The 11,979-nt window shown below is 44.1% G+C and overlaps 2 protein-coding genes across 6 annotated transcripts; both read left to right on the forward strand.

Annotated features, from left to right (window-relative positions):
- The first annotated feature begins 1,768 nt into the window (after window positions 1–1,768).
- On the forward strand, window positions 1,769–2,758 carry Or52w1 (olfactory receptor family 52 subfamily W member 1). Its single transcript, NM_001401676.1, is given in 1 exon segment — window positions 1,769–2,758. A coding segment is annotated over 1 exon segment (963 nt). The 5' UTR covers window positions 1,769–1,795.
- Window positions 2,759–4,691: 1,933 nt separating this feature from the next.
- C1h11orf42 (similar to human chromosome 11 open reading frame 42) lies at window positions 4,692–11,911 on the forward strand. Of its 5 annotated transcripts, none has more exons than XM_087559471.1 (3): window positions 4,692–8,579; window positions 10,488–11,286; window positions 11,553–11,768. In XM_087559471.1, exons 1-3 carry the CDS (start codon window positions 8,508–8,510, stop codon window positions 11,681–11,683), a joined length of 1,002 nt encoding a protein of 333 aa, XP_087415597.1. In that variant the 5' UTR covers window positions 4,692–8,507; the 3' UTR covers window positions 11,684–11,768. The 5 variants fall into 5 exon arrangements, with proteins under 5 accessions (XP_087415597.1, NP_001419189.1, NP_001419188.1 ...); NM_001432260.1 differs by having other exon boundaries at window positions 8,448–8,579; window positions 11,550–11,911; NM_001432259.1 differs by having other exon boundaries at window positions 8,448–8,579; window positions 11,651–11,911.
- Window positions 11,912–11,979: the final 68 nt, after the last annotated feature.

Genomic DNA, 11,979 nt, shown 5'->3' on the forward strand with positions numbered 1-11,979 from the left:
ATGCTTGCACTGCACTTCTACGTGGGTGAGGAGAGACAAATAGTTTATTAGAGTGAAGCAGATGCCATTACAGAATGACACAAGTTCTCTCCAGCCTCAAAGGCTTTCCAGAGGAAGTGTTCCTCATTCTCAGATTTTTTTTCCCAAGGTTTTCCTTCCATGTCTCCTTTCCTTTCTCCTTACTGAACACGCTGAGACTGTGAGCAATGAGCAAGGATACAAAGAAGAGTTAATGTGGCACAGGTGGAAGAGACAAGGGCCCTGAGGGATGCAGTGCAGAAATGTCCCAAGAGGCACTGATCAATGTGAAGGGAGACTGCCAGCACTCGGTGCTCAGGGTCACTCCCTAGTCAAGTCTTCCACTGGTTTTGTCTTCACTCAACATTTAAGCTTCTGCCGGGGTTAGATGCTTGCAAGGACTCCATCTACTCACTGTGCCTCCTCCGTCAGAGGTGTTTCTTCATATACTCAGAACTCTGGGATTCTTATCATTCCTCCTTCAGTTGCCTTACCTCTGAGGTAGTCCAGGAATAAGACTCCAGTGGAGCCCCCTTCCAAATCCGGAAGAATGAAAGGATACCAACAAGAAATGTTTCTTTTTTTGCTGCCATCTCTCTCTCTCCATTGCTCCCTGCTCACAACTTCTCTCCGCCTGATGTTCAAGATTACAACTTCAGCACCAAATGCAGAATAATGTAAGCACCCCTTGAGCCTACCAAATTTCTCCTATCATTTCAGGTTCCCAGCTTCACTAAGATCCTACTTGTGCCGGTATAGTTTCTCCCTGTCTTTCTATACTGCCTCCTCTTTGCTTCCTGGTGTATTAGTGTCCTAATGATTAATTGAAGTAAATACTTAACATCACTGTGTTTAGCCCTATTATAGAATCAAAATCATAGAGGTTCAAGGACCCTCCCCAAAACAGTCAAGATGAGATAACATGGTCCTCACTCCACATCAGTTTTCTCCCCAAATACAGAGAACAAGACTGTCCATGGACTTTGAGGGAGAAGGCAGTCATCTCAGCTCTATCTCCTCAGATGACCTCATATGGGAGGACTCTTTGACTGTAGCAGCCACCTCATCAGTCACCCACTTCCTTAACCTTTCCTTTCTACCCCTGCCTCTGTGTCGCGCGCCCAATGTCCCGCCAGCAAGAACGACGCGTGGCAACAGGATTCTTCTGCGAGCAAGCCTTTACTGTGTTACAGCTCTTCTTAGTGTTACAGCTCTTCTCAGTGTTACAGCTCTCTTGAACAGGGACTCCGAGCAGCAAAATCGCTCGGCTTATATAGACAACAGTATGCTAATTATCTCTCAGGGATTGGTGGGGCTTGGATCACCCCACTACTTGTCCTCCAGGAGAATGAATCACCTCATTAGCATATTAACGGTCAACTAACACCTGGTGCATAAACCGCACATGTGCAGTACCGCTGTTCACCACTAGAGGGAGCCCTAGCAAGGGGACAAGCCTGCACATGCGCAGTAAGTCGTTTATATCCAGACAAGGCTGGATGTCGGCGCCATCTTTGTTTTGCCGCGCCGCTCTCTACACCTCTGTTCTCCTTATAACACTCATGGATAACTAGGGGCAAAAGATTACCCCATGACCTAATTATGGGCATGGCCATAATTACCAATCCAACCCGTCTCAAGCAAAGATGATGCTCCTGTAATATTCCAGTCCATGGATGGGTTTGTGGCACTGTAACATCCCTAGAATCTCTCCTCCTCTTGTCCTTCCTTCATCAAGAACAATACCCCTAAGAGACCCAAACTTCATCCTTACAGAATGGCAGAAGGTTCACAGTCCAATTCTACCTTTCAATGCCCAGCTTTCTTTATATTGACTGGCATCCCAGGGTTGGGAGATGGCCAGGCCTGGCTGACCCTAGTGTTTGGGCTCATGTACCTGCTGGCCCTACTAGGCAATACAACACTTCTGACAGTGATCCGAATAGACTCTACACTGCACCAACCCATGTTTCTACTCCTGGCCACACTGGCAGCTACTGACCTGGGCTTAGCCACATCTATAGCCCCAGAGTTGCTGGCTGTGCTGTGGCTTGGGCCCCAACCTGTGCAATATACTGCCTGCCTCATCCAGATGTTCTTTGTCCATGCACTGACTGCTATGGAATCTGGTGTGCTTTTGGCCATGGCCTGTGATCGTGCTGTGGCAGTAGGGCGTCCACTACACTACTCTATCTTGGTTACTAAAGCCCGTGTCGGCTATGCAGTCTTGGCACTGACACTGAAAGTCGTGGCTGTTATAGTGCCTTTCCCTCTGCTGGTGGTACGATTTAAGCACTTTCATACCAAGATCATATACCACGCCTACTGTGCACACATGGCAGTTGTAGAGCTGGTGATGGGTAACACATGGGTCAACAACATGTATGGGCTAGCACTTTCACTGGCTGTGTCTGGTGTAGATATTCTGGGCATTGCTGGATCTTATGGGCTCGTTGCCCATGCTGTACTTCGGGTACCTACCCATGAGGCCCGAGTAAAGGCCTTTGGTACATGTAGTTCTCACATTTGTGTCATCCTGGCCTTCTATGTACCTGGTCTCTTCTCCTTCCTCACACACCGCTTTGGTCACCACACTGTCCCAAAGCCTGTGCACATCCTTCTGTCCATCATCTATTTGCTGCTGCCACCTGCCCTCAACCCCCTCATCTATGGGGTCCGCACCAAGCAGATCAGGGACCGATTCTTAGAAATGGTCAAATTCAGAAAAAAGCAGTTTTAATGGACCGTGACGTAAACTGGGTAGGGGAACGCCCTTGGAGCAAAACTTGGAGTCTGGGAATGTGGGTTATATTGTCTATATATGCATAGAACTTTGATCACTCAAAGGTGAACCCTTAGTGTGCATATCATTGGCACCTGTAAACTTTGGCCTAGACAGCCATATCTATTACTTGAAAGGAGGCAAAGGCAGGGGCTGAACATTACCATGCAGGGAACATAAGGAGATGAAGGAACTAGTAGAGATTCTAAGATCTAGTCTATTGGAGAATTTCCCTCTCCTGTCCAACCCTATCCCTTCAACCCAAGTCTCACTCTGCTTCTTAGATGTGTAGGTATTTGTCTGAAGTTACACCTCTGTCTGTCCCTGGAACCAGATTCTATTTTCAGCCTGTTCTAAAGATCTTATAGAAACTTATACTCCACATTGTAAGAATCTGAAAAATATACCCTATAGGGCCAATTAAGCCAGCATATAGGACTTAAGATACTCCCAATCAAAGAATTTTCCTGGTCTCATGTGTAATCACTACTTTACCTTCCTTCAGTTCCAACAAAGACCCCCAAAGTAATAGCTACAACTTCTTTCTCTGAGGCTGGGACTTTGGGAGTCAGGAATCCAACTATAATAAGTAATAGTGATATAATAACGATGAAGCTGATATTTAAAGGGTCAAGTCATGATCATGTGTCAACCTGCCCTTTTGTGTGCCCTCATCCATAATGTAAAATCTCCAGCAGCACTCCTCTCTGTCTCGCTCATTGTCACTAACAGCATGTGATACCAGTGCAATATGATGAAACGGGACTATTTCATGCTGCTGCAGCTGCCCAGCAGAATATTAAACAGGAAGCAGCATGGTGTTACCCAATGGGGGAATCCAATTTCAGTTATGACTGGACAATGGAAGGAGTAATATATAATAGGCAGGGAGTCACATCTGTAAGGTCAGAGAAAACTTAGTCATAACCACAGTATTGGTGTTAGTTATGGAAACCTGAAGCAAGAACACATCCCAAAGAGCCAGACCAAGCACCATGAGACACCACACAGAGGAGGTAGCTCCAGAACTGAAGGACATTGGTCATTTCTAGGGCTAAATGGGATCTCAATAGACACCTATAAACAAGGAAAAAGTACCTCAAAATGTCTGCATGATTTCAAATCACACTGAATCTGACTCAGTGAAGAGAGCTCTAGTCCTACCTAGAGCAACCTTCCTAAACTGTAACCCTTTAATACAGTACCTCATGTTGTGGTGATCTCTAACCATAAAATTATTTTCATTTCTGTAATTTTACTACTGTTATGAATCATAATGTAAATAATCTTTGAAGGTAGAAGTTTGCCAAAGTGGTTGTGACCCTTAGGCTGAGAACCACTAGTCTAGTCAATCGTGTATGTGTTCAGTCATTCTCAAAACTAATCTTTTTCATGCAGTTGTAAGTTTAAGTCTTCCACAAAATGCTTTTGTAAAAAGCTAACAAAATAGTAGTCCTGGAGCTGGAGGAGATGGCACTGGGAAACGCTCTTTGCCTGCGTGCATGATGACCTCCACTCAGATTCCCAGCATCCACATAAAATCCAGGTGCAAATCTGTTAGTCCAGTACTGAGGAAGAGGAGGACTGGGAGGAGACAGATCCCTGGAGCTCCCTAGCCAATCAGTGGGCTCAGGTTCAGTGAGAAACTGTTTCAAAATATAAAGTGGGGAATGACAGAGTGAAGACACCCTCATTCAGCTCTGGGTCCTCTGTGTGTGTGTGTGTGTGTGTGTGTGTGTGTGTGTGTGTGTGTGTGTGCGCGCGCACACACACAGACATACTGAACCTGATGAACCACAAGCTACAATATCCATTTACTTCTCTTATGAGATTTCCCTTTGATTGATCTAGTCTGAGAAAATAACTGAGATATGAACAAACACGTATGGCAGTAGGATATTTATTACATTATTATAAAGAAATATAAAGGAATTCATGTGTGATAATCCCATGTCACACATACATACACACACACCGTTTTCTTCTCTGATACATGGAAAGGGAAATCATGTGTAATCAATGTTCATTAGCATGAGTCTGTTACCATCCCACCATGGGAAGATAAGGCACCTTCAACTCATAGCTGTGCACAGTTCTCCCAGTTTGCTGTTCCAAAGCTGTGTGCTGAGAACGCTTTTTCTTCAAGGCAAAAATCTAACACATTTGTGTTTTGATGATCTTCCATACATACCTATCGTGTGATATGTTCAGAAAGCTTTGCCAGCACACACTCATTCTCATTCTTCATAATAACCTGAGAATTAACTATATGCCCACTGCCCATCACCTATACTTTCAAAATAAATAATCTCTGTAGAAACATCTTTTCCATAACTTTGGCCCCAACCATTATGATCCTATTTATAGCCATTATTTCACTTAGTGTAAATGTTCACATATTTAGATGAAAAGAATGTAGACAGGTTTGACTAGAGGCCATTGTCCTGAATTTCAATGGGGACACTCCTAAACATATGAAATATTATTCCCTTTCTGTAAACTTAAAAATTCTCAGCTTTATTACATATTTATGACAAAAAGTTTAAAGTAAAGCATCCAGAGTTTGTATAGTTATCCCTGCAGTCTGAAGCAAGAGACCATTAGGGATCTCTATCACTCTTTATCTTTGCTGTCCATGCTACTTTATGCACCACGAGAATTCCATGTTCTCTGCATAAACAGTCCTATTTCTTTATTTCCTATCTCCATCCACATCACTCTTTCATATCCTCAAGGCGATCAGTGCCTTTCCAAAGATAACCACAGAATGGTGTCACATGGGAAACAAATCCCAGAAAGATATGACCCAAACAGTCTGACTCTAGGGCTCACCAACTAATTCATGACTTGGTTATCATCTGTTTTCCTTGAGCATCTTTCAGTCACCAGACTCTGAGCAAAAAGGAAAGACAGACTTACTCAAAGTTAAAGTATAGCATCATAGAATTTAGGAAGCCTATAAATTCATGGGAATTGGAAGGCAGGAAAAGAACAGAAGATGACTTCCAATTGAGTAGTTTATTAGAACCCAATCTAACCTCTGCACCATGTCCTGAACAAAATTCTTAGAACTTCTGCTGCCTAATGACCAATAAGCCATTCCTGCACTGGCCTCATGCATGTCTTCTCATTCTGGACTCCCTTTGTCACCTGTGTTTGCTTCTCAGTCAGCTCTACTTTTACACTGCAGAGGTGCAGAGGGACACAATTTTGTCCTACTTGTGTCTATCTGCCTCTTATTCCACCTCAGTGTTGCTCATCAGAATGCTTTCTTGGGGAACAGAAGTACCAACTACACTGCACTGTATTTCTTTTCCTTGTCAACCAAAATCAAAGGATACATCTTTGGATACATCTTTGAATGTAGCAATTAAGTCAGAAGTACACAAGTGGGAGGCCAGCTTCAGTAACACAGTGACACGCTGGCTCAGGAATGGAGAGAATGATTCAGTGATTAAAAGCAATGATTGCTCTTCCAGAGGACGAGGGTTCAAGTCCCAACAACCACATGGCAGCTCACAACTGTCTCTAATTCCAGATTCCAGTCCAAGGAATCCAATTATCTCTTCTAGCCTCCACTTGCACCAAGCATGCACACACACAAACAAACACACACACACACACACACACACACACACACACACGATACACAGCCAGATATGTAGGCAAAACACCCATAAACATTAAAAATTACAGTCCTAATATCAAAGATGGTATTTGTGAGGGGCTTGCCAAATAGACACAAAAAAGAAGGAAGTTGGTTTTAGCTGTCTAAAGAAACCTGAGGTTTCTCACTTGGACTGTTGTGGCTTCTCTTGCACCCTATCCACTTCCTTCTTACTAAGCCACATGTATTTCTCTCCTTACACACTGAGGTGAGCAATGCAACACCACCAAAAGGAGCTACTGTTCAATATTAAGAGCTGGACCCCTAGATCTGTAGTTAACTAGTTACTATGTGTTGTTGGCTAATTAGTTTTTCCCAGCCTTTTCTTCACTATAAAATGAAACAATAGCTCATACTCCAGAAAAGAAGCTGGCAGTGGTGCACACCTGTAATCCCAGCATTCAGAAGGCTGAGGCAGGAGGATTGCTGTGAGATTCAGGCATCTTGCAGCTACATGAGTTCAGAGCCATTCTGGATTACAGCAACAAACACAAAACAAAAACAAGAAATATCTAAAGGGATCATCTAAGATAATACATTTAGCATTGGACCCACACCCTAGCACTGAAGAGTTCAACAAATATCTGACATTAAGTCATCTCCTGGAACAGGGCCATGACTACTGTCCAGCATTTGCTCAAAGAACTAATGCACTGGTTCCGTGCATTATACTGTCTGAGGAGACGTGCCTTTCCCTTGAGAGACTTCCTTTTGGACAGTTTTCTTGATAACACTTTCCCATCACTACTATACCCTTCTGTGTAGCATGACGCATACCACTTCAAGCTGGCTCTGAGATAACCAGCTTTGCAGAACAGCATTCCTCTCTAGGTCAAGCTGTAACAGGTCACCCCCTACATAGGAGACCTCCGGGTAACCTCAGAAACAGTAAAGACAAAGTGTGCAGTGGGAAAATGACTACTAAAAAGTTCTAAAGTAATTTTTTTGAAGAATCATTCTTCTCTAACAAAATACTAGGTGAGCTCTTTGAGCAAAGACACAAGTGAGAAGAGTATTAACAAGAATGGGAGAGAAACTACTACACATAAATTGGCCTGTGACAGGAATGGAACATGAAGCAAAAGAAGAAAATCTTCATGTTTACCTGGGTAATTCTGGCTTCCTGAAAATTCCTGCCAGTTACTAAGGGAACATAATTCCATTTAGATCTTATGCTCCACATTGCCTGCTCAGCCTAACACCCTCCTACACACACCTGCTTTCCACCACATCCCACTCAGTAATAACTGGTTTCAGTCTAGGAGCTTTTAGAAGTTAGGAGTCCCAGGCATACCCTCCCAGATGAATTAGATCATAATTTGTAAGAATAGGAGACAGGTATCAGTAATTTTCAAATCTTCCCGGGTAATTTAAAGGTTGGGAATCCCTAGGATTTTGTTGCTTTTGTTGATGTTGTTTATGTATTTTTCAGTATAAGTCTTGATCTATACTTCTGTGTCCTTCTAGACCCCAATGCAACCTCAAAGAGAAGTAATCCACAACTAACTAGACAGCAGTTTCTCTAGTGATGTAGTTAAAAAGGAGTGGTCCTATCCTATTTCCTTAAAGAACTCAAACCAAGAACTACAGATGAGAAACTGGGACAGAAAGAATGTGTTGCATTTTCCTCTCCCAAAGCAATATAATGACCACTCTAGGCTGAGGCAGAAGAACATGAGACCATGAGGCAAGACTGTGTAAGAAGAAAGAAAAGGTGGGTGAAGAGAGATGAGAGAGGAGAGCATCTTTGTGCTGTTTAAGGACAGGGCAGGGCAGGGGCATAAAGGAAACATAAAAGGGCAAAGGGTAATAGAAGTGGAAAAAGGAAATAAAAATTTGTAAATATTATGATCCACTGGCTGCAATGAGGCTAGGAGAGTTACGGTGCTCTCTGTATCCAAGGCTCTATCACCTAGCAGGGCCTCTGTGACCTCATGCTAGAGTAGGTCACAGCCCAAGGTAGGTGGGCCTTACCTCTCTGGGCAGCTTTGGGGTTCCTGCAGCAGCCACTACTTTGCCCAAACACTCCCACTCCCCACCATGTTGGTCAGTACTCCCCATCTGCTAACACTGGATGAAGCAGATGCCACTTGGGCCCTCATCAAGGATAAGGTAGGTAAAGTGAGAGGGATAAGGAGAAAGTGGCAAAGCATGGCCAGGCTGGGTCTTAGGTGGTTTCTATGTAGGAAAAGATGGAAAAATCTAAGATAAGAGTGGCAGTAGCAATCAACTTATAAAAGCCACAAAATACAACTGAATGAGTGAACAATGGGTGAATGAACAGCAACAAATTTAAGATGAAAACCAAAATCTATGAGAGGGGAAAAAAGAAAAAAAAATGTGTATTTCCCATCTTAAACCACCATCTCAGCATCCACCAGACTTGAAGCAACCTTAATGGCATTAACTCTCATTGCTTGGGAATATGCTAACCACAAAAGTGAAGGAGGCAGAAACAAAAGAGAAAGGGTCTTTACAAGATTAAGAATAATTGGTTTCAACGGTGCTGAAGTCTATACTTATACTAGACTTGATAAAATACATTATCATAAATGAGGTATTCCACTATAGAAAAGAAAAAAAGGAAAGTCTCCTTATATTATCTCAGTGATAACTGAGGCACTGATACACAGGATTAATGTGGTAACTTCAAGGAGAACAGGGCACCTCTAAGTGCCCTGATTTCTTTCTTTCAATGCAACAGGCCAGCATTTCAAAACTGCTTTATGTTACAAAATAAAAGCAGAGCAGCTTCAGGGGTCATTGGGTGAATTCAGTGTAAGAACACAGATATGTGGGATCTGGGAGATAAAAGGTAGATTACTTGAACTTCTGTATGGCTTTGCAATCTAGCATGACTGAGAGCCAGAAGGATCAGCCAATGAAATCTATAACAGGTCAAAAGTGTAACAGCTAAGTTACTAACTACTGAAGAGGATCTGGTTCCCAGGTCCTCTAGAGAACTGATCACAAGCACAAATACCCCAAAAATAATAATAATAAAACTAAAGGAACTGGAAACCCTAAACAGACATTGGAACAATACAAAGATTAGACATCACACAAACATGGAAAGAACTATTCCTTGTAGCTAGAGTAGAAAGCAAGTAAAAGATAACTGCCCCCGCCCAAAAGGATGGGCATTATAAGCCTGCATCGGTGTACCCATTTTTCACTAATATTACCCATATAACCCAGCACTTAGGCATAATCCTTGAAGATTCCTTTTCCCCCATCCATGAAGAGACCAAGTTCTACCAATTCTGTAACCTTAACTCTTTCCCATTATTTAGTTCAGGAACTAAAATCATGTTTTGCTGGCTATTATTGCAACAGTCTTAAGTTATTTCTCTTTCCTGCTTTATGCATATTAAAAATCAGCTCTCTTCTTCCTGGTCCCAGCTTCCCACCACAGGCCTTAAGTGGCTTCCCATTGGCCTCCAAATAAAACAGTTACTTATGAAAGGCATACACACGTGACTTTCCATATCCTACTTCCTGTATGCCTTTCCTCTTCCTTCTTTAAATGCAAGTAATATGAAATGATGTACTCCTAAATGTTCCTAAAGGTTCAGGAATTTTCCCTGGTGTCCATTCTGCCAGGAACGACTATTGCCCAACATGTTAATTCCTCCAAAGCTCAAGTACTGTCACCTACCAAATGTCTTTAACCACCTTTCTATCAGAGACAAAGGCTGTTAAATCACTTACTTGTCTTTGTCACACCCTGCTATTATTTTACTTAACTACTATTCACATTTTTGTCTCCTCTATTAGCCCAAGTTACATGAGATAAAGACAAAGTCTCTTTCTTTAATGTATCCAAGTATTTACCAAAATTTGGCACAAAATAAGACATTAGATTCTTCTACAGGAGGGAACTGGGAAATAAGAAATGGATCTGTGTATACTGTAGCAATGTATTTAAACAGTGAACAATGGTGGGTAGGTCAATTTAGACAACACAAGTTAACCTCTGACCTTAACTCAGCCCCTGACTTATAAACTGGCCACCTGCAGGTCATCGAGGAGCGTTTTGGGTCCAATGTAGTGGCAGTACCTTTCCTGTCGGACGCAGCCTACTATGATCTACTGGGCGTGCTAGTCAAACAGTCCCGTCCAGCCCACACCCGCCTGGCTTTGCCAGGTCGGCAGGGCCGAAGGGCACTGAAATCAGTAGGGCTGCTACCAAATCTTCTAGAACAGGCAGGGTCTGAGGGTGTCTTTGCCCACTGCACTCGGGAATACTCACCAAATGGCCGAGCTGAGATAGCTTATGAAGAAATGCGAATGTTGGATGGGCAGCCCTGCAGGATTCGCCTACATATGGGAGGCTTGCGCAAGAAAGTTGCTTTCCTGCTGCTACCACCAGGGCAGGTGAGCCTACAGCAGAATCTTTCCTGGCTCCGAAGCACCCACAGCATCTATGTCATCTACCAGGTCTTCACCTGCACCTGGCTGCAGCTAGGGCTTTTGCCTACATCCCGTGAACCCCAGATGCTCCGGTTACAGCGGTCACTACCTATTGCTTTCTCCTGCCTCAAGTTTTCACTGCAGCCCAAGGGTGTGCTGGGACCACAGAAATCTCTGACCAAAGACCCATTGCCCCAAGGAGCCAACTGGGTTAGACCTAGCCTTAGCATCATATCAACTCTGGCCCCCACATCAGTACCTGCTGATACCCCTGAAGTTGCTGACGTACCTCCACCTGTCCCAGCCCCACCTACACCACCTCCCCAAGAAGGGCCAGAAGGCAGACCCACCAGATTCTCCTATAAAGGTCGAAACCCCTTCCGGAGGGGCCCCTATATGCTTTCAGGTACTGCTAGGGGAAATGAAGATGAGGAATGGGAAAGACCATTGGAGGGAGAGAGTACAGGGAATATAACCGAGGAATGGGTTCAGCAGCCCAGAGTTTGTACAGGACCTTCATGAAGGACTATGGGAGCCAAGGGGAGGGTGAGGTGGAAGCATGGCTGTGGTAAGTGGGCGGGATGGGGAGTTGTAGCACAGAGATTCAGAGGGAGGGACTAGGGAGGAAGACCAGGGCATGAGTCAAGCTGTGACTATCCCCAACCCTAGCAGACAACTGGCTCTTCAGCCCCCGCAACCCTCCACCAGGAGCCCAGGGTGGGGGCCCCGGGGACCCCGACCGGCACTCCATGTCCCTGCCCCTGCTGCAGGGTCTGTCCTCGGAGTTCGACAGCGACGAATGAAGCTGAGTCAAGAGATGCAGGGGGCAAGGCCCCTAAGATCTGGCATAGGGATACTGGTTCCCAATAAACATCAGCTGCTGCACCCCCAAACCACTCTGGGCCTGTGTGCTTCTTCCTTCCAGGGTCCAGAAAGATGAAGAGTCTCCATTTTCCCCTAAGCATCAAGTCCGCTCACCTTCTAACAATAAAAGGGCATTCTTGAAACCCTATCATCACCAAAGAGAAAAATGCCCCTGATGATTCATTTCCCCACCTATATACAACCTTCATAGGGCCAGAGCCCCACAGATAAAGGG

Source organism: Rattus norvegicus, chromosome 1 (genome assembly GCF_021556685.1).
Source record: "Rattus norvegicus strain SHRSP/BbbUtx chromosome 1, alternate assembly SHRSP_T2T, whole genome shotgun sequence".
NCBI lineage: Eukaryota > Metazoa > Chordata > Mammalia > Rodentia > Muridae > Rattus > Rattus norvegicus.

Bases quoted from the DNA above. Each gene is read 5' to 3' on its own strand.
- C1h11orf42 (NM_001432259.1), top strand. From the start codon at position 8,508: ATGTTGGTCAGTACTCCCCATCTGCTAACACTGGATGAAGCAGATGCC. The intron at 8,580-10,487 runs GTAGGTAAAGTG...GGCCACCTGCAG, and splicing joins GGGCCCTCATCAAGGATAAG to GTCATCGAGGAGCGTTTTGG. The intron at 11,287-11,650 runs GTACTGCTAGGG...CCCCTGCTGCAG, and splicing joins GGGCCCCTATATGCTTTCAG to GGTCTGTCCTCGGAGTTCGA.